At 40.4% G+C, this 20934-nt stretch overlaps 1 protein-coding gene across 1 annotated transcript in view; it reads right to left on the bottom strand.

Annotated features, from left to right (window-relative positions):
• The window catches only part of WDFY4 (WDFY family member 4), a 124101-nt gene extending 113551 nt beyond the window's left edge, over positions 1 to 10550 (bottom strand). The window contains exons 1-4 of the mRNA XM_027880471.1: positions 10447 to 10550; positions 5326 to 5584; positions 1396 to 1510; positions 712 to 815 (exon numbers count right to left, since the gene is read on the bottom strand). Of these exons, the coding sequence (XP_027736272.1) occupies positions 712 to 815; positions 1396 to 1510; positions 5326 to 5583 (477 nt within the window). The 5' untranslated portion in view covers position 5584; positions 10447 to 10550. The remainder of the gene's footprint in view (positions 1 to 711; positions 816 to 1395; positions 1511 to 5325; positions 5585 to 10446) is intronic.
• Positions 10551 to 20934: the final 10384 nt, after the last annotated feature.

Raw genomic sequence — 20934 nt, 5'->3', positions numbered from 1 at the left:
GTTTGTGATATGGAGTTTTGTGTGTGTGCTACAAAAAATAGCAGTGTCCTAAATCTGTGAAAAAAGCTCATCAGAAACTTCATGCTGTGACTAACTATATATAATTTTATGGAGGTCCTTATGACACAGAACATGTTCCCTAGAATCTGACAGTAAGATTTTATTTTTGTGTGTTTGAATAAGACTCAACTAAATGTCACAGATAAACATATCGCTGATGCCCATCAGCAGGCTGTACTGCTAATGCCAGTCTGCATTCAAGAGGGCTGTAAAAGTAGAATTTGCAAAATGCTTCAAAGCAAGAGGCTATCAGGATGGAAAATTCAACCACTGCATTATCAGACATACAGATCCTTACTACTCACCCTTTTGATACGTAAATTGGAGTGATAAAGGTTGAAGAGCAGTAATACAGAAAGGGGTGGGGGAGGGAGAGAAAAACATAAATCAGAGAAACACTAGAAAAAATAGCTGTCTGATGATCAAAACAAAAAGTATATCTGAAAACACACAGTGCTTACTTCTCTCTTTCAGAAAAGCCTGGCCTATAAACCTGGTGGTGTGTCCTCTGCCAGTTGTACCCTGGACATGCTGAAGCTTCAAGTATTGGGGATAATGCAAACACTGAGACTTAGGTGTTCCAGTGTTGGGGTGGCTACACATTTTCTCTGAAATAAAAAGGAAAAAGCCCTTTGCAGTAATTTATCTTACCAAGTCAGTCTGTGAGAGCAGATACACCGATTTCAGGAGCAAATGGCCATCTTCTGCTTCCACTTTCTGTTGCAGGAATTGCTCCAAAGCCAGACGAGCTTCTTCTGTTACCACAAAAACATAAAGCAAAGATCAAAATGCTGCATTGATGCAGATTCTTAACAGATCTGACAAGCTTAACAAAATTATGGTAGCAAGAGTCCACTCAATGAACAGAAAGACGTAAAATGATTTTGATCCAGCATCAGGCTCAGGTCAGTTCATGTAAACTTTGTCTCAAACTGAGAAATTTTACTGGGAATACCAGCTCTGTTCATGAAGCCTGTCAGCTGACAGTGCAAAGAATGTACAACAGCCACCAGGAAAGCTATGTGTGGCTGGTAGTATTTTTCTCATTAAAGAAAGCTCCTCAGAATAGTGTGCAACCTACTCTTTAACTCTTATATGCATTATACATTACACATTTTCAGCTACAAAAGTTCCAAACCCAAGATCAGTGTGGCATGACAAGGCCAGGTCTTCAGTGAAATCACCTAAAACCAGCGCCAGCTCACACCTGCTGAAATATCTGGTTTGCTACACAGCATTTTCCTGTTCCCTCTTCATTTCTAGCACAGAGGACAGCTGAAACACAGTGCATTTCCAGAATAAGTGGATCCAGGGGATGTGGTATGGGATCCTTACCTGCAGGTTTGCCATTGAGGTTCTTCCTAATTTCTTTAGTCAGAAGCTTGGAAACCTCACTGGCTAACAGCTGAATGTTGGGGAATATGACTATTCCAGCAGACTGTTCCCAGGCCTGAAATCCAAGCATCACTGTTAAGTCTTTCTGACACATCATGTCTTTGGTAGAATGACAAATACTAATAAATATAAATAAAGAAAGATAAAGCTAATAATTCCCTGCAAAATTCCCTTCCCATCCAGTATAGTCCTTTAAGCAGCATTTCCCAGTCAGGAAGGAGTATGACACTACAGATACAGAAGTCAACATGCAGCTACCCTTTGAATCACATAACACACTTATTAGAGAGCTTTTACAGTATTTTCTACATTGATTAGAATCAAAAAAATGTAAATATTTGTCATACCCTGTGTCAGTAATCCTTTGTATCAAAAATTATGCTAGTCCCTTTCAAGATACAACATAAACACCCTGAAGAAAAACAAATTTATAGCCAAGTTTGTAAACATTTTATAAATAAGTTTATAACTTACTTGTTCAAGAATGGACAAGCACTTAAATGAAAAGCTTACTAGATAAACAACAGCAAGATTCAGTAAATCCCTGACTTTGACAAACAGATCCCCTCTTAAATGTTTCTTAGCCCTGCCTTTGGGGAAAAAAAAATCAAGAGCAATAAAAAAAATATTCCAGCAGACTAATATTATCACATCCAACTGACCTCCAGTAAGCAGATACCATTACTTTTATATAGAGCATCTAATGCTATGCATTAATGTATTAGCAATAGCTCAGCATTCACCTCTAAAAACCAGTCTGAGACACCTCTGTCCCCAGCAACCTTGAAAATTTCTTTACAAAAGTCTCCTTCTTCTAGAAGCTCTGAAAAATCACACTGTAAGGCCAGATGATAAAAGGAAGCTAAGAAAAAATAATGATGTATGTTTTCCTAAAACAGTTTGGAGCAAATATTATATTGTCTGCCAAGAAATAAGTGCAACTCTGTAAAAGAAGATCCTCTACAAATATTTCCTTTCCTACCACTGCTTTCAACTCCTTATTCTTTCATCATGGATGGCAGCTTGTGGACAAGCTATTTTTTTTCCCCATGAAGTGCCTGTTGTCTTTCAGTAATCAGACAAGTGCCTACTTTTGACTTCATTTTACTTCCATCAACACAGTAAAATGCACTCAACTCTTCTTTTTGTTCTACAAGAGTGAAATGCAATTGCACAGTATGCCTATCAATAATTTTCAATCAATCAATAATATTAAAAAAAAAAACCTAGTTTTTCAGATTTTGACTGTTATTTGCAGAGATACTCAGCTGCAGGCAAGATCCATCAATTCATCTGTTTTTGATGCAGAAGTAAGGGAAGATATGTAAAGAACAGAAGCAAGCTGGGCAAACACAGTGACAAGAAAACTACAGCCTCTTAAGGATATTCAGTGTTTGTCACTAAGCTATATCCTTTCTCAGAAAAGCAGTGATAGATCCCTGTCCCTCTTCCTCAAAGAGAAATATCCACAACCCTTCAGAAAGGCCTTGGTATACTCACTGCTCTGCTAACAGAAAGAGCAGGAAAAATTTTAGGATTTGAGACCATACATTGCAGAGAGCAGTAATCAAATGTTCATAGCAATGCTACTAGTCCTTCTCCCTACAAACCAGGCCACTAATGTTCTGATTTAATTTTATCGGTGATCTTTCCAGAGGTCAGACACCAATCTTTAGAATATACTGCCCTTTAAGAACAGGCCTAATTATTTCCATATTCATGTTTGAGCCTATAGAACTGTATCTAGAAGCATATTAACCTGACTTCATTACAGGATGTCTGCCTTCAGGGGAAACTCAAATAATATGGTATCAATGTAATCTGATTTTCTTTCTTCTTCTTAAGTCTGTTTCTACATGGTTAAGATTCTGCCACAAGTTCCCCATGTCTGCTTTTACCATCTGTCCTTCCTACTCCATGGTTCATGGAGAGATGTTAGTTCAAAAGCCAGCCATGCAATAGAACATTCTGATACTTTCTGAGGCACCAAGAGGGAAGATACAGAAGGCACATTAAAATGACTCCCTAGGCCTGAATCACAAGCAGATGGCTAACATTTTCCTCCTACACCTTTTCCTTCTGCGTCAATGAGTTTCAATGAGTAATGAGCCCCCATACCCCAGGTGTCTCCTGGTTAGTGCCCCCTCTCTCCAGCCAACTAAGTAAGAACTAAAGCTCTCATAAATCAATGATGCAAGGCCAAAATGCTCTAGTCACACTTCTAAACTTAAATGCCTGCAAAGTCCTGCAAAGCTCCACTAGCAAATCTAAGAAAAGTGTGTGTGGGGAAGAAGAATCTCTCTCTCAGGGCATAAAATCAAGTGTTAAGCTAATGAAAAATTCATATCTCCATTCTGAATATATTCTGTAGCCAAAATTTCCTTTAAGAATTTTAAAATCCCCTTTTTGTGAGCCTTACTGCAATTCAGGAAATCGGTTTCAACAACCATAAAGTGTGGGAAGTTCAGCCTTCCAGAAAGGAAACAAGCAGTGGGTATGCACATGGACAACACTTATTGCCTTTGAAGACCCCTCCACTCATTTCCTACCCACAACTCAGTTGTTTTAATCAGACTGGCACCAGTGAGTGACCTGTTTCCAGTGCTGTTTACTGGCACCATCATCTTCAGGGATTTCAATGTGCACCAGAACTTACAAGTTTCATAGTCCATCCAGCTGAGTGAAACTTTTATGACTATCTGGAAGTTACTCCTGCTTTACTGTTATGGACACTGAAGATTTCACAACTGAACACAGTGGTTTTCCTATACACTCAGTTCAAAATGTCAATACAGAGTATCATCTTTCATGTCTCACAGTACTTCCATATAAAGAGTCACCATGCATTCACTTTTTTTTTTTTTCTTTTCACCTACACACTGGCTACTTTTTAGAAAACCAGCTCAGCTAGGGAACAAATTTATCTGAGTTTGGTCTCTCAAGAACACTGAAAATTTCACCAAAAAGATGCTTTTATTTTTTTCTCTGGAAGACATAGTGAGAGAGTGTAAAAAGACAGATTTAATACTCATAAATACCCAAGGTAATTCAAGAGAAAAACAATTCTTCTGTACTACACAGTGCATTTAAATATAGGCCAAACTTTCTGCTTTGCCCAGTATATGTTCTGCCATTCTATCACTGTACAGTCCACTCAGTGTCCTGTGTATTTCACAGACTCTATCAAAGAAAACCAACCCATAAGGCTCCCATTCACTACAGAGCTCTTCCAGTTCTTCTTTTAACATGGCCATCTCAGAAACTGTTGGCTGATGGAAGGTCTAGGGAATGGGGTAGGGCACCCTGCTAACTAAAATGTTCTGGTTCTCAGCTGCATCCCCCACCCATAGTATGACCTTCTTCTCCTCATTCCATGTCTCTAACACAACTCCTCTCTCAAGCACTAAATTAGGTATCAGCATAGTTATTAACCCCAAAATTCCATCTTAAGACTGTACCTCTGCATTTCCTCTAGCTGGCTGCATGCCACAACCACATTTTCCCAGACTGAAAGTGTGCTCAGCTTATTTATGTCAACTTAACTTATTAAGTAATAAATTATATGAAGCAGACATGAAGCGACCTTTTCACTTTGAAAGATGCCTGCCTTGTCAACATATTCCTTGATTTCAAGAATAGAATAATTTAGCCATTCAGGCAAATAAAAGAGTGTTTCCTCATACACTTTTCTCATACAAACCTAGCAGGTTAGGTAGATGGAAGGAGGACAAGAAACTGTTTCTTTTACTCGCAGTGGAGTAAAAGCATCGCCTAGAAAAAGGGATCCTGCTTCAATCAACTACACTGGCAGTTTGGGTGACCACAGAATGGATCGGGCAACAGAAACTCAAATTACATCCTTGAACAAACCTTTAAGAAGAGGGGAAGGAAGTCCAGCAGCCTTCTCTGTTGATCCTCTGGGGTGAGAAATGGAGCCACCTGCTCGTACTCTACAAATTGTTTGCCTAGAGTCTCCCACTGGAGGATTTGGCTCTGCGGTGGCTTGTCCTTGCCGTGTGCAGGCTTCTCCAGCTCTTCTGCTGTGTCTCCATCATCAGGGATTCGCTCTTGCTGTTCTTTGTAAGGTGCATCCTCCAGCTGCCACGTGAGTTCAGCTGCTTTGTCCATTCTGAGATGGGACCAGATAAAGGTACTGTGTTATTTACAGTTAGATCATCTCCTACTGTTCAACCCTCCTGTGGAAGTAGACACTGATAGTTTTAACTGCTGGATTTAGAGAGTTCAGAAATATGGAAACACTCTCAGTCATTGACTATTTTACAGTTCTAACGGCAAAGCACCCTGCTCCTGCACATGGCTGTGACATGCCATGAGACATGTGCACATGCTACACAACTCATCTGGGCTTTGACAGCACAAACAGGCAAACCATGCAGCAAATCTGGATTCCAGCCCCAGCTTTGCCACTGAGCTGGATCCTCTCCCTTGTACTTCGGTCAACCCAACTGTAAAACAAGTTACAATTATTACCATCATCAGATCTGCAACAGAAGAGCACTAGCCAAGAGCCAGGTTACACGTTTCATTCAGTATGGACACTAAATTAGGCTGTGCATCACTGATACATTCCCTAACTAGAGTGGGGCTAAAGCCCTGTCTGGAACAGGAGCTTTGTGGAAAAGCCTAAGGTTCTCCACATGGATGTGCTGGCCCAAAGAGGCAGCCAGATTCAGCTCTTCTATATGGCCAACATACAGCTCTGTACAATAGGTATGTGTTTTCACTACGACATTACTTGTTTTGCTGATCCTGCAGACTGAAGTGGATATTCCTCAGTGTAGGAGCATGGTGCTTCTAGCAGTCTCATTTCCATCAAATTTAAAATAAAATTAGTCCATCTTGCACTAAAGGTAGGGGAATCCTTCTGGTACACTCATCTCAACCCCAAGTTCTCTCATCTGCTTTACAGCCCTGTTTTCATCCATGGTCTTCTGGGAGGCCTTTGACACAGCCTTGAATCCATAGCAGCTCCAGTCCTTTGCCATAGCCTTCTGTGAGCTCACTCTGCTATGCTGAGCCTACATAATGACAGCACTTACACCAATGGAAATCAGGCTTCTCTAGTTTCCATCAAAGTCATCCATGTGCTTATTGGTGTCTAGGTCATTGTCTGACTACTCAAAATATGACAGGACAAATTATCACAGTGTGGGTAGGCAGATGGGAGTCATCAAAATTAACGCAGCTCACTTTACTTACCAAGTATACTGTCTTTTAGGAGCCTAGAAGAATCTTTAACACATCATTACACCCCCCTCAAATAAAAACATCAATGTACCTTCATTTCTATGAAATAGGTTATTTCTCTACAGTGTCATTTTAATTGCCATTCTAGCTTGTCAATAAAAATGCTAAAAAGTATATATAACCAAAAAAACTGAGTCAGATCTGCACTACCAATATATACACCCATTAAATAAAATTTTAAAAGAGAGTATTACAAGCTTGGCTTGGAATTATGAACCAACACTACATTTAGGATTCTCTTCCTTCACCTTCCAAAAGCTTACTGCTTGCACTCTGCCTACTCCATGACAGATGAATCAGTTTCCCTTCCACACTCACGCAGCAGCTCCATACTGCAGAGATGAAGAGCATGACATTATCTTGTCAGTGTGCACCACACCACCTGCAGCAAGCTGACAGTCCCAGCAGACACCTATGCCTAGATGTAAATGCCGATCCTTCACAATGTGGCAGAGGCTAATTCACTCTATCACAGCCCATACTCTGTCCTCTGTGGGAGATGGAGGGCTATGAAATTTTGATCAGCATCCAAGGAATAGTCAATCTAGAACTTCCTACCTCAACAACATTTTGTGTTTCACTGCTGTTGTTGTCCCTAATTATCTGTGTTAAGACAACACAGCTCTGTGAGCAGAAAAATTGTGATGACTGTCTGCATAGAGTAAACAGGAAGATTCTGTTCCTCATGACTGCGTGGGAGTTACATCTGTCATATGTTATACTTAACTCTAGTGGGGGATTTTGGCCTACTTGAGTCATCGTGAAGCTGTACAGCGTGTTGATTGAGAAAGCCTGGGTACTGTTCTAGGGGCTTCAGGGAGCACTTATGCTGCTCTCACATCCCAAACAGCACCACCATTCTCTCCGTAAAGGAAATGTCTCAACTTGAAAGCTACTCAATGCAAAGCAACAAGTAACTCACTCCCAGTGCCTAGACTCAAACTTTGTCATGAGAAACCCAAACTTCTTTGTAGAGGCATTCTACAGATGGTGAAACTGAGTCACAGAGAGGTGAAATGAAGTGCCTACACTGGCCTCAGAAGGTCAGTGACTGACCAATCAGCTTCCTAAACTGCACTACATATGTATGGCCCTGCAAATGTGTTTACCAATTTTCTCTCTTTCTATTTACACTTTACTGAGCAGGCCTCTCTTGTCAGTGTCACAGCTAAAGCAAGCGGGGATGGTCACTCCAAAAATATTCACCATGTGAATCCATGCAACGAAAGAGTTCTTCCCCTCTCCACAGAAACTCCTCTAACCAGATATGCACACACAACTTCATTAACGAAGATCTAATTGTAGCAGGTTATGTAAGACATTTAAGTGTACATGGAAATCTTTAATCTCTAGAAATACATGAAAGTAAAATGAGGATTATTGTTTTCTTCATTATTTGTTCTAAGCATATGCACTACAAAAGACATATTAGACTAAATATCAGTCCTCTGGTATTAGTCTGGTGACTCCACTTGCACTATCTGCTTTAAATATTACTTCTAATAGCCTTTTCTTGTGTCTACAGTTTGATTAAGCTTCTAAGTCCTTTGCATTTTCTCTTCTTTTTGGAGGATAATTATTCTTCTAGACTAACCACAAAATCACAGGTTCCAGTATTCAAATATCTTTGGTATTAAGGATAGCTTAGCTATTTTGAAAAGATCTTATATGTTGTCTCTTTTCTACATTCCACCATTTTTTTTGATCCTCAGTGTAAGTTAATAGTTTATTTCAGTTTTGATAAGTTTTTTTGTTTGATTTTTGAATAAATTTGATAAGATACTTTTTGATAAGTATCACAATGATACAGAAAGTCAAGTCTATATAACAAAGGTTTAGAAGACATGGAAGTGAAAATGTTTAAAATAAATCTGATGCTATCATTCAGAAAGTAGTGTCAGGTTACAGAGAGGAAATGTAACTTAATCGTGTATTTTCCCTTTTTTTTCTAAATTAAGCTTACATGAAATCACATAGCAATGTGGCCATGCCTTTTCAGCTGAAAAGACAAAAAAGAAGAAAGGCCTGACCAAAGCTGGCAGAAGGACTGGCAGAACACTGTTACTAACAGCTTACTAGTTAAACAAACATGACTTTTTAAATTACATTTTATTTATCTGTGATTACCTCCCACTGCAATTCAAAGAAGGATCCCGTTCAGCTGCAAAATCCCAATTTGTACCAAGAACAAGAAGTTTACTTCTACTTTTAAAATCATTTGTTAACACAGCCAGATGGTTGACCAAAAGACAATCAAGTCTCATACCATATTTCAGAGATTGGTCTACTTTTTTATGGTAAATATCTGCATAAAATGTTAGATATTTAAATGCACAAGGAAATCTTTAATCTCCAGAAGTACATGAAACCAAAACAAAGACTATAAATTGCCTCCTTATTTACTCCAACTATTCTAATGGCAAGAAAAATATTAGACTAAATATCAGACCTCTATGACTACCTGCTTTAAATATTGCTTCTCCCAATAGCCTTTCCTTAACTATTAAATCACAGGATTCTGGTGACTATCAGAAACACACAGCTCAGAGCATGCCAAAAAATCCACCGTGTGATACTCTCTTTCCTTTCCCTGGCAGCCAAGATGACTGTTTAATGAACACAATTATGACAGATAATAATTTTGAATGCTAAAACCAGGGATGACATTACCTCCCAAAGAAAGCTGTCTGATGCCATAACAGATCCAAGCAATAGCAGGCATCACTTGTTTCTTTCATGAAACACTGTATATCACAAATTCTTATTCTCTTCCCATTCAATCACAAACTCCCTCCTTGTGGCTCACATCACTCTGTGCTCACAGGAAATCATAGCACCTCAGAATGAGCAGTGTGCCAGATGTTGTCCATCTACTACCCTCTTACCTTTGTCCCTCCTATTCACCCTGGTTCTACCTCCCTGAACTCCTTCTGCCTTCCTTAAATTATCTACATCTATCAGTTCTCTTTCTCATATTTCATGAGACAAATTGAAAAAACACCAAAAAGATTTACACTTAAATGTCACTCTATTTGCCTTCTCCAAATGAATATTTCAATAACTTAAATCAAGTTGCAAAATTAAATATCCTACCCAACTTTGGCAGTTCCATCTAATCATAAAATCTACAGGGGAAGGTATTCTCTCTTCCTATGGTCTGGCACAGTGCTTTGTACAATAGGAGCCTAACCTGGCTGGTGCCTTGAAATACAAATCACTGACAAAATTCAAGTAACAGAAGGGTTTTAAAACACTTTTCAGCTTAGAGAAGCAGGTATTTGGTATACTTGCTTTTGAGATGTGGTCTTCCTGGAAGTGCTGTCCCCATCTCAGGAGCAAACAGAATGTTTCTGTTCAGTCATGGACAACATAGTAGTAACAACCTCAAGGGACTAAGACCAGGGTAATCCTGACCATCTCAGAACAACAGCTCATTGAATAAGGACATCCAGTTAAATCATGTCTAACAAGTCTTCACTAGCAGCAGCAACAGATCTGCAATTCTTAAATCTGCAGTCCTATTATCATCTCTAGATTAAATGATACAAGCAAACTACTGATCCTTTTTCCTCTTTGTACTGCAGTTTGGGGTGAACTTGGGCTGAAATCTTTGCTATTTGAAAATGGTCCTACCATAACAAGCCAATTGCAGATAATACTGCGGTTTCCTTCAACATTTAACAGTCTGTTCCTTTTGCTTTCACAGCGAATCTCTTGACATACCTGAGCTCTTAGATTTGGCAGCTCCTGTTGCAGTCAATAGCCACATCCAGGGACACTGTCAGTAACACTGCCTCTGTCCTACAAGGCATCTTGCTGTGTGCAGCAGCTCCCACTTTGCTTTTTAAACTTTCCACTATGAATCACCTGATTAGCTGCTGCACTTACTTCCTGAGAAAAGCAGAAGTGAAAAGCAAATGAACCACAGCTCAAGATCCACCAAGCTCCCAAAGCAACTTAGAACAGCTCAGCTAACACACAAACCTGGCACAAATAGCATGCTTCTCCCCGAGCCAAGAGTAACCAGGTATTTCGTCTGTACCATATTCACAAAGGAGGGGGGTGAGGGGAAGTGGGATTTCTTCCATTTTGGTTTTAAATTTAAGGTTTGCAAAACTGCCAGAGGAATACAGCACCACAAAGCTCACGCGTTCTGTGCAACAGTCTGTGCCCAAAGGTCAGGCAATTGTTGGAGTCCTTCCTCAAATGCAGCACCCTTAAAATAAATACATTTGAATGGTGAGGTGAATGCTTGTCTCTCATCTCTCTACTAAAATGGTCAAGGCAGCTACTCAGATCCAGAGGCAAAAAAGCACTATAAGCTCACTGACAACATAAAGGAACCTAGATAGCCATGGGTTTGGGGGAAGATTATTTCTCAGTTATCTAGTTGCTTTTTTCACTTCATACATGTGAAAGGCTTTACAAATGTTTTGTAAGGGGAGGTGGAGTTCAAACATTTTCACACAGGAAATTCAAATGTTTCCAACTGCTTCTCCCCAACAATTTTATGGTGACCTTGAGAATCAGTGAGATCATGGCCTTACAGTGACTGAAACCTGAGGGGATTTTACCCTAGGGGGTTAAAGCCATCTGCCTTCTGTTAACATCTACTTCACTCGAATGCTTGAAAAGGTGTTCAGGAGGAAAACTAACTTTCTCTTCCACCTAGGCTGCAAGTTAGCTGGATAACATGCAGCTAATCCAGGCTGAAGACTCCTGATAAGTAATAAACAGGACAGCAATTGCCTATACAACCACAGGCACCTCTCTTGATGCACTGGTGTTCCTAGCACAGACCAATCCCAAAGGACTGTTCTCATCCCTTCCAGTAGAAATGCATTGCACTGAAAAAAAGATAAACAATAGAGGCAGCTGCAATATCATGGGTTTAGTTCATCCCTTTACAGATTATACCAGGAATTAAGCAGCTCTGTAGCTTTGTTACTGGGTTTTGGAAAGCATAAGCTAAAATAAGTATAATCTACAGGGTGTTTTCCAAGAAGATGCAAGGTCTCGCTGAACCACCCACCCCCAGGGCAGCTCCAATGAATGTTGCATCTGGCCACTTGAGCGAGCACCACTGAGCTCAGTGCTGCACTGACATGGCTATGAGACCTGTGGGCTGCTCTGAGCATGGGCAAAGCAAGCTCATGCAGCCTGTGAAAGGCTGTGCCAACATAGCCACTGTTCTTCTGCCTTAGGCCACTCACATAATAGCTGATACGTTCCCAGTGGCAATCTACCCACAATGGAGAGATGAATGGCAGAAGCACAGAGACCAGAAGGGAATACCAACCCACCCACCCAGAGAGAACATCATTGCCTTCGACTTCCTAAGTCAGAACCAAGCCTAAAAGTGTTCAATTTCCACCCTTTTACTGTCAGTTTAAAATCACAAAACAAAGCTCATGTACAGCAGCCCCTCCGTGCTGTTTGATAAGAGAGTTTTATTTCCCAGGAGACTTCCCTACCCAGTGGTACCTCCTCACTAAAAGCTGTCAGGAGTCTAGCAGGCACACAGTTGTTAGGACATTTCTAATCCACACAGCAGAGGAAGCACCATTTCTCTTTTTCATTCTGCACTAACTGCTGCTGGACCTGAAACTCCAGTTTAAACAAACACGCCTACTTAATCTCTGCTTCACTGGAGCAAAGCAGATGTAACCAAATTATCTGCAGTAAAAATAACTCAAGGGGTAAAGACAAGCACATAGATAATGTAGTAGCAGACAGTGTCACAATGCCCTTTGTCAGTTTGGGTTGTTTATATGAAAAACCCCATGCACTGTATCTCTACCTATAAAAATGGAGATAAAAATCCTTCCTTTCTTCATCCTTTTCCCCATAGTCTCACAGAAAAAAATGAAATTAAAAAATACATACTTGCATTTGCATCTATGTGCAGGGCACCTAGTTCAAAGGAAACCTCATCTTGGTTTAAGGTACCTAGAAAGGGCACTAAACCTCCTGGTCCAGGAGCTAGCTCTTCCAACACTGGATGGAAACTGCATCTGATAATGCAGCAGTCTGATGCAGATCATGCATGTCCCAGTGGAGGTGGTGTCCTGCCTGAGCCAGACATACAGTGGGCTTCCTGAGGCAAGGATTTGGAGATAACTAGAAGGCCCACCTGTCTCACAGCATCAAATAATTTCCCTTATGTTGAGTCCTGCCAAACTTCTCTCTTCTTTGCCAATCCAGCTTCCACACAAGTGGAAAAACCCTGATTCATGCCTTTACATTAATGATACCACCTACACCAAAGTATCTTCATTATCTTAGTGGTTGAGAACGACTAGAATCACAGGATTTGAGGCTGCAGCTCAGTGACTGCAGGTTTCTTCAAAAACACAAGTTGCAGCATGTTTCAGTTGCATCAGTTTCACCAAGTGGCTTACTGGTTACAAGAAGAGCAGACATGTCCTTTGGCTACTGCTGTGCAGTTGCCATTGCCCAAGGGGCTCATAGTCCAGCCCAACTGCAAAGCCAAGTACAATGGAGCCTTGCTGAGAAGCCTGCATTTCTCCCTTTGGTAAGTTTCTCTCTCTCTAGACATAAAAAATAAAATTCAGCTGAATTTGCTGAGACAATACATTTTTCTGCTGCACATTCATAACCTTCAATGTGTATGTGGGGGGGAAGTCAGTTAAACACATGTCCCTTTCAACATTTCAGTGTCCAAAAGTTGAATTAGCTGCAGGTTTTTTTCCACTCTTCGCCTTTCTTGCTAAAATCCATCTTTTTTCTTGGTAAAAAGAAAGTTGATTGAAAAATGTTCATAGAGTCATTTTTCATTTCTTTAGGGAAGCGGCTGGGTTTCATTTTCCTCCCTCCTTTCAGTGGCAGAACAGAAGCTGACTGAGAAACCGCAGAGAAAGTCAATGCAAAAATTTAAACTATCTGCTTAACCATCATTTTCACTCATCTTTTTTCTCAGCAAACCTTGAAATCTGCAATAAAAGATGCATTCAGCTTCTTTGGCACATCTTCCAAAGAAGCAAAAGCAGTGAGCTATGAAGAAGCAGCAGGACTGTGAGCCTGAGTAGCTCAGCTCCTCTCCCTCTGGCACATACACAAGGTAGGCTGGGGCAGCAGGGGTATAGAGGCCACCCCATCTCTTTGACCAGGTTTTCCCTGGAGGACAAAGCCCTCGGGAGATTGAAAGGAAAAGCCAGCTTCCGCTAGTGCTGTCAGGCAGCCCTGAACTGAGCCAGGGCCCGTCCTGCCCAAGGCTGCTGTCCTCAGGCAGCATCACCACCTCTGAGGAAAAGAAGGTGGCATGTGCCCATGCACAGCCACACTGCACAGACGGGCACACCTGGGCACCTGCACAACTAAACTTCAGCTTCAAATTAAATGGAGCTCATGCTGATGAAGCCATGGGACTGGCAGCTAGTACAGACACACAACGTATCCACGAAGTTTCTTGCCCCACTGCCTGCCAGCTACCCCAGGCACCTGAGCACTCTCTAGATTGGGAGGCCCAGTTGCACCCCAGACTACTCTGGCACCATGACTGAGGGGTGTAAAAGGACAGAGCAGTTTGCAGCCTTGGTCCTGGAGTCAAGCTCCTAACTTGTCTCAGGAGAGAGTTCCATTACCTTCCTCAGCATTTCCTCCTAAGAAATGCTGGGCGTTCTGCAGCCCTTCTTCTGTGCCTGCCGGCACCCAGCCTGCACTCAGGCACTGGTAAGGTTTCATTAGCAGTAGCCAGGTTATTTAGTAAGCATAATTTGTGACATAAACTTCTGCTATTTCAAAATGTTTAATTGGAAATTGGAACAAACTCCTTCCATCAACACAAATCTGTGCATCAAAATGGAATTTTTTCTAATGCTTTTGTTGTTTAAACAGGAACAAACCGAAGTGTATTCAATAGCCTGCATCTTACAGGTCAAGCTGCAGCAGTGCTTTTCAGCCTTTTGAAATCTGTGCAATTCTGAAATAGTTTCCTACGAAGCCCTACAGAGCACAGGTAAGTCTGCTGCTTGACAGCTTCCTCCTTCGCTCAAATTTTTGGCTATGTTAAAAGTAGTTGGTGGGAATCACTGGATGATATAATCACAGAAATACCCTAAATAGTTTTAAACTCCATTTTTTTTAAAAATCTATGCATAACTAAAATGCCACCAAAATGATTCCAGAGTTATTGAAAGAACATGAACTTTTAAAAACACACAAAAAAAGACTCATTTAAAAATGGGTTTGTAACAAAAGTGAAAACATTTTTGTTTGAGACTGTCAGAGCCAAACATCTTGACCAAATGAACAGAATATTTTTTCCCCAGAAGAAAAAATAGTATCAAATATAACAGTTCCTCTAGGAAGCTATTTTGATTAAATGTCACCTACTGACTAGAAAAATGTTGTGCAGCAAAATTTTAAGGCAGCTTGACTGAACACATGATCTCCACACTGGAAGGCATATTAGTCTAATGAGATTGAGGAAGTTGAAAGGCTAATGCAAAATATAATTGGCATACCAACGGCATGCTCCCTCCTGTACCCCAGATTAGCTCTCCACTACAGGATACATAGGAATTCATTGTTTTCATTATCAACCCAAAAGTTGTTGAATTAAAGGATCATGATACAGAAGTTCCATGGGAAAATTTTTTACAAATATTTACAAAACAGCAAGTTAGACTTTAACACATAGTGATTATCAGAAAATAGGACTCACAGACAGCCCCAGATGAAAGCACAGGATATAATTAAACAAACACATATCGACAAAGACCTATTTTCTTGGGAGAATTTGCTCTTCTCATTTTCTCTGAGGAAGAATTACCAAAATCTCTGCAGACACCACCATTTTCTTAAGTTTCAGAAATTGGTCCTAGTTCCTGTTTAACACTCCCTTTGTTTTTAGCAAGGACATTGTGTAGCTTGCATAGCCTACAGCACTTGCCATCGTCATCTTGGAGGAAATAGGGAGCCTGAAGTTCAGGCTAAACAAATTGAACAAAATCCTTGCAACACAAGTGTGAGAGCAGACATTTTTCCATCTTTGATGTGTCCCCTGCTAACTACTATTATTTTTTCTTCTGCAGCTCCCAATTCTATCTATAAACTTCGTCTCCTGTGACCTTGCTCTCCAACAAGCCGTGCTGCCAGAGAGACTCTGCACGTATCCAGGTAAGGCTGCTTTCCCACAGTGGTAATTGCCCAGGTATCTTCAAATACCTTATAACACAGGCTTAATGAGATGTCACACCCTATTCGTGCATAAACCTGGCTTTTCTATAAATATTCTTCTAGCTCTCTGAACTAGACTCATGTATCTTGCCTTCTTTTTAATTCCTTATTTACAGAACTAATATTCCAATTGCATTTGGTTGCTAGGCTTTGCCATGTCATACAAAAATATGGACAGAAGAAATAGGGAGAAAAGCAGTAGTTTTGCTACCTGTTATGGTCTGGTTTAAAAACCAATTTTTGAAGCTGAGTAGCTTCCCTGGGGACCATGGTTTTTGGTTTTTTTTCCTAGGAAACAACTGCATTTAGAGTGTTCAAATGACTCTGTTCTTGGCTGGTAAATAATAAGAAAAAAATCTCCTTATTCTCGACTTAATTTATAATCAGATTCTACATTAGTGTTTTCTTTTGTGCCAGGAACTGAACCTAGAAGGATACCCAAAAATGCTGCTGCTGCTCAGCAGAGAGGTAATTTTAGTCTTGAAATTAAACTATGGCACTACACATGTAGAAATTCTTTGTTAAAAAGGCAAATTAGAGCAAGAAAGTCATTGGCTGTGTCATCATTTGCAAGCTGAGTGTATTCAGCAGAACTTGAAAGCACAGCTTTCGCATTCACAGCAGAGGCTGCTACCACATGTAGTAAAGGAGGAACTGGTTCAAGAATGCAGTCCTTACCTTGCAGAGAGACTCACCACAAGAGAGAAGTGCAACAGCAGCAGCTTTTGGTCAGATTAGAGTTCTTTTTGCATGTAGTGGGTTGACCTTGTCTGGACACCAAGTGCCCACAAAGCCTTTATCACTCCCCTTCCCAGCTGGACAGGGGAGAGGGAATAAGATGGAAAACACTCGTAGGTTGAGATAAGGCAGTTTACTGAAGCAGAAGCGAAAGTTTGCACATGCACAAGCAAAGAGGAAAATAACAAGGCTTATTCTCTACTTCCCATTAGTAAGGGATGTCTGTCCACTTCCCAGGACGCAGGGATTCTGCACATGTAATGGTTTCTTAGCAGGCAACCATTGTAAACAGTGAATGCCCCCCACTACCTCCCATCCCCCCCTTCACTCCTTTCCTTACCTTTTATATCTGAGCTGACATCATATGGTACAAAATATCCCTTTGGTTAGTTTGGGTCAGCTGGCCTTACTGTGTCCCCTCCCAGGATCTTGCCCTAGATTGAGGAAATATGCTACAGTGCTGATGCTGAGCTCAGCATTAGCCAAAACACTGGTCTGTTATTAACACTTTTCTAGCTACCAATGCAAAGCATCGCACTGTGAGAACTGCTATGGGGAAATGAACTCCAGCTCAGTCAGACCCAATACACTGCTGCAGTACCATTCCAGGGCTGGAGAGCAGTGGCTCAGAGCAAATTCCTGCTGCAAGGCTGAATGTTAGGATGCCAGCTCAGACACAGGATCTCTAGGGCTGTCACTGCCTTCACAAATTGCTTCTGTAAGCAGAAAAATGTGAACGATTCACATGGAGGTCTAGGAAGGTTTTTTCAGAAATAGAAGTTGTTAAGCTGTCTAAAAAATAGACACCAGTCCTGAGGTGAAACTTTAATACTTGTTTTGTACCTCAGTGCATCAGTCACCACACAACACAGATCTGCTTACTTCAAGGAAGCAGAAACCTACCTTGTAAAAGTCTAGGACCTATATAAATTCAGAATGTAATCTGCAAGGTTTGCCCCCTTCATCCAACTATGCAGCAACAAACTAGTACCAGGAACATGTGCTCAGACCATTCACAGAGTTTCTATTGGGGGGGGAGGTCAAAAACAGGTGCATGGCTTGTGTTTTATTGTGTACAGCTGGAAGAGTAGCTCAGAGATGGTATGCATCTTACAAGACATCTTAAATGCACAGATGACAAGTGTATGACTAAACAATTTGTGTAGACATCCCAGGCTCTAGTGATATTTTTATTTCTATTTAACATCTTATCCTTTTTCGTTTCCACTAAACTTTTATTTTCTATTTTTATTTCGTATTTTTTCTCAAATGAGAATAAAGATGAAAAATTCAAACACCTTCCCTCTGCTCAATACAGGCATTTCTGCCAGAGATATTCAGGGCTCTCCCTTTCCCACAGACCTTTTTTGCCCATACAGATCTTAAATGTGAAACTGTCCCTTCGAGCCTTTTAGCCTCTGTACGAGCTCCAGAGCACAATACTTGGTTTGTGGTTCTCAACAGTAACATGGGCAGATGTAATTCTGAGCATCTTTTGTGTTAGCACCTTCCTCCCCGAGCGTCACGAGGTGGCAGTACGACAGAAGAGCTTGCAAGGACTGCTCTGACATCAGGCAGCTGAAATCTTACTTAGCTGTAGGTACCCAGTTCATTTCCACCGTCTATTTGCAGCTTCCATTTCTTTTCCTCAGACCGTCTTAGAAAACGAGACAGGAGAGTGTCACAGCACAAAATAGAACCACTTACTTTCGTGTTTATTTGTGTTCAGCAATTTATAGGATTACATTTTCATGCTCCCACCAGCCTCTGGAATGGACAGGTTTCGGCTGGGCAGCCAGCAGAGAAGCCACTTAGAAAACAGTGGTGTACTTTGACCTTCTCACTCTAGGGACACAGATTATAAAAATGTCAGCATGTAACAGAACAGATAAAAGATTGTGAATGGACCTCTGGGGGGAAGAAAATTATTTGTAAATTGTGTCAACATTGGCAAAGGAAAAAACCACAAGGGATATTTCCATACTTTCGACACTAAACTAGTAGATGTTTTGTTTTGGAGAGGCATTTTTTCATTTTAACCTTGAACAACGATATTCATAAGGCTAAAAAAGGAGAACATAAACAAAAATATCCAGAGACAAATGTCACTTGTGGGGAGGTAATGATTCTTAGAGGGTTATTTGGTTGTTTTTAAACAAAACAAAAAAAAATAATCCTATTCATACAACTTTAATGAGTAGTTCATTTTTTTCTGTAAATCTAGAATATAGAGCTTTTAAGTACAAGGAATTTTCCCAAGCTGAAATTCCCTGCAAGAACACAGGCTTAGGAATCTTGCTAAGAATTTAGAACCATGGGATTTTTTGGTGCTACAAGTTTCTGACTTTTTAAATGAAGCATCTCTGTGTAGACTCATCACATTGCAGCTGCTATGAGTGGACAACCTCCACAGTAGGTCATATCTGAGAAGAATTTGTATAAATAAACAGCTGAGTAGTCCAAATAATATCTGTTCCATACATTAATATTGGGGCAGGGAAAGGGAAGAAGTATTTTTCATCTTCCAGGAAACTGGTGTCATTGTAAACAAGATGATGATTACCAAAATTAGGATCACCTTTATTAGGTTTATATCTGCTCTAAAATGAATGCTGCTTTAAAAGACTACAGTCCCTAAATTATTTTTCCCATTGAAAATCTGATATTAATAAAAAAAAACCCAAAGCTTTTCACATTTTTCTGCAACATTTTGATCCAAAAATATTCCCAGGAAGAGATTTTCAGATCAGTCTTTTGCTTCATAAGTAATATTACTTACATTAAACCCATTTTATTGGGAATTTTTTTCTATACATCTTGAAAACCATATCAGAGAGGTAGATGTTACAGTCTCCATTTCACAGGCTGGAAACACTGACATTAAGAATTGAACTGACATACTTTTGGCCACGTTTCCAGACAGTGGCAGAGCCACAAATATTACCTGGTCCTCAGAAACTCAAGTCTGGAAGTCATTAACAACTCTATTTTAATCTTATTATTTTCTTCCTCTCTGCTTAAAATGATTTGAAACAGGAGAAAAATGGGCCAGTGTTAAAATAACAGCACTTTTGAAATTTTTAGCTCCCTCCAGTTTTCACCTAGCCTCCACTTTTCACCCTAGTTTCATTTTGAATCAGATCTGCCTAAATGACTGTATTTTTCCCGAGAGAGCAGGAGGAGATACATTCCTGAGGATACCAGTTTCAGTCCCCAGTGTCTAAAATATGCATGCACTGCTCTTTGATTCCTGCCACTAAAAGAAAAAAATGGTAACATTCATTCTGCAGAGATAGCATTCAAGTTTTAACTAATTCATTTCTGTATATCCTCTCTGAACCAAGGACCTCATTTCTTCCAGGCCCATAGGTGACAGATGGAATAAGTGATTGCCCAGGTTACTGCATTTTATGCAGCTGATTCATGAGGTCCTGCAGCTCCCAAGTAAAGCATATATTGCTGTCACTGTTCTCAAAGGTGCAGGGAAGGTCTGTGGGTATAGAGGAACAGATGAACAAGGGAAAAATCAGTAATCTCTCCAGGCTTTCATATCCTATTGTCCCAGGAATAGCAGAGAAAATCAAAGAGACAAATGTATTTGGGTGATCAGAGCAAACTGATGTTAGATACAACTAGAGGCATAACTGTGTAGGCAATACAATTAGAATCAGAGGCCTGATCACAACAGCACAGTTAACTGGGCCTTGTTCATGTAAAAAACTCCACTTTGAAGTTTGAAATGCTTCGCTTACATAATGCAAAATCCAAACAATGGGAACTACTTCAACAAATTCCGATCCAGCAGGTCAGTGAAGCATGTATTCTGTTGTGAAGATTGTGTGTAGTCTCTCATGGTTTAAACTAAGCTTTTAAATGCTTTTCTATATTGAAATCAGGAAATTAAGTTCAGGGAAAATCAGAATTAATTTCACAGAATTTCTCTGAGAAGAATCATCCAATTGAAAATAGCAATGATGAAGGGAAGATCTTCAGCTGTGACCTCCCTGATATGACAGCAATAGCAGCTCTGTTAGATCGGTGATGATCTGAAGGTGATAGTAAGGCATTCTACTTAGAAAAGTAGAATTTTTTTAGACCAAGAGATAGCAGCAGGAAATAGACTTTCAGACAGACTCACAAAAATGTTGACAGAAGGGACCTGTGGAGGTTACTTAGGCCAGCCTTCTGCTTGGACCAGAGGTAGCACAGAAAATGGACTAACCTAGTCATCTCAAAAACCTCCGAAGACAGAGATCACCCCTGCTGTGTATC

This window comes from Empidonax traillii, unplaced genomic scaffold, assembly GCF_003031625.1.
Source record: "Empidonax traillii isolate 1590-97213 ecotype Southwest subspecies unplaced genomic scaffold, ASM303162v1 scaffold70:size1330859, whole genome shotgun sequence".
NCBI lineage: Eukaryota > Metazoa > Chordata > Aves > Passeriformes > Tyrannidae > Empidonax > Empidonax traillii.
This window is presented reverse-complemented; position numbering and strand designations above follow the sequence as displayed.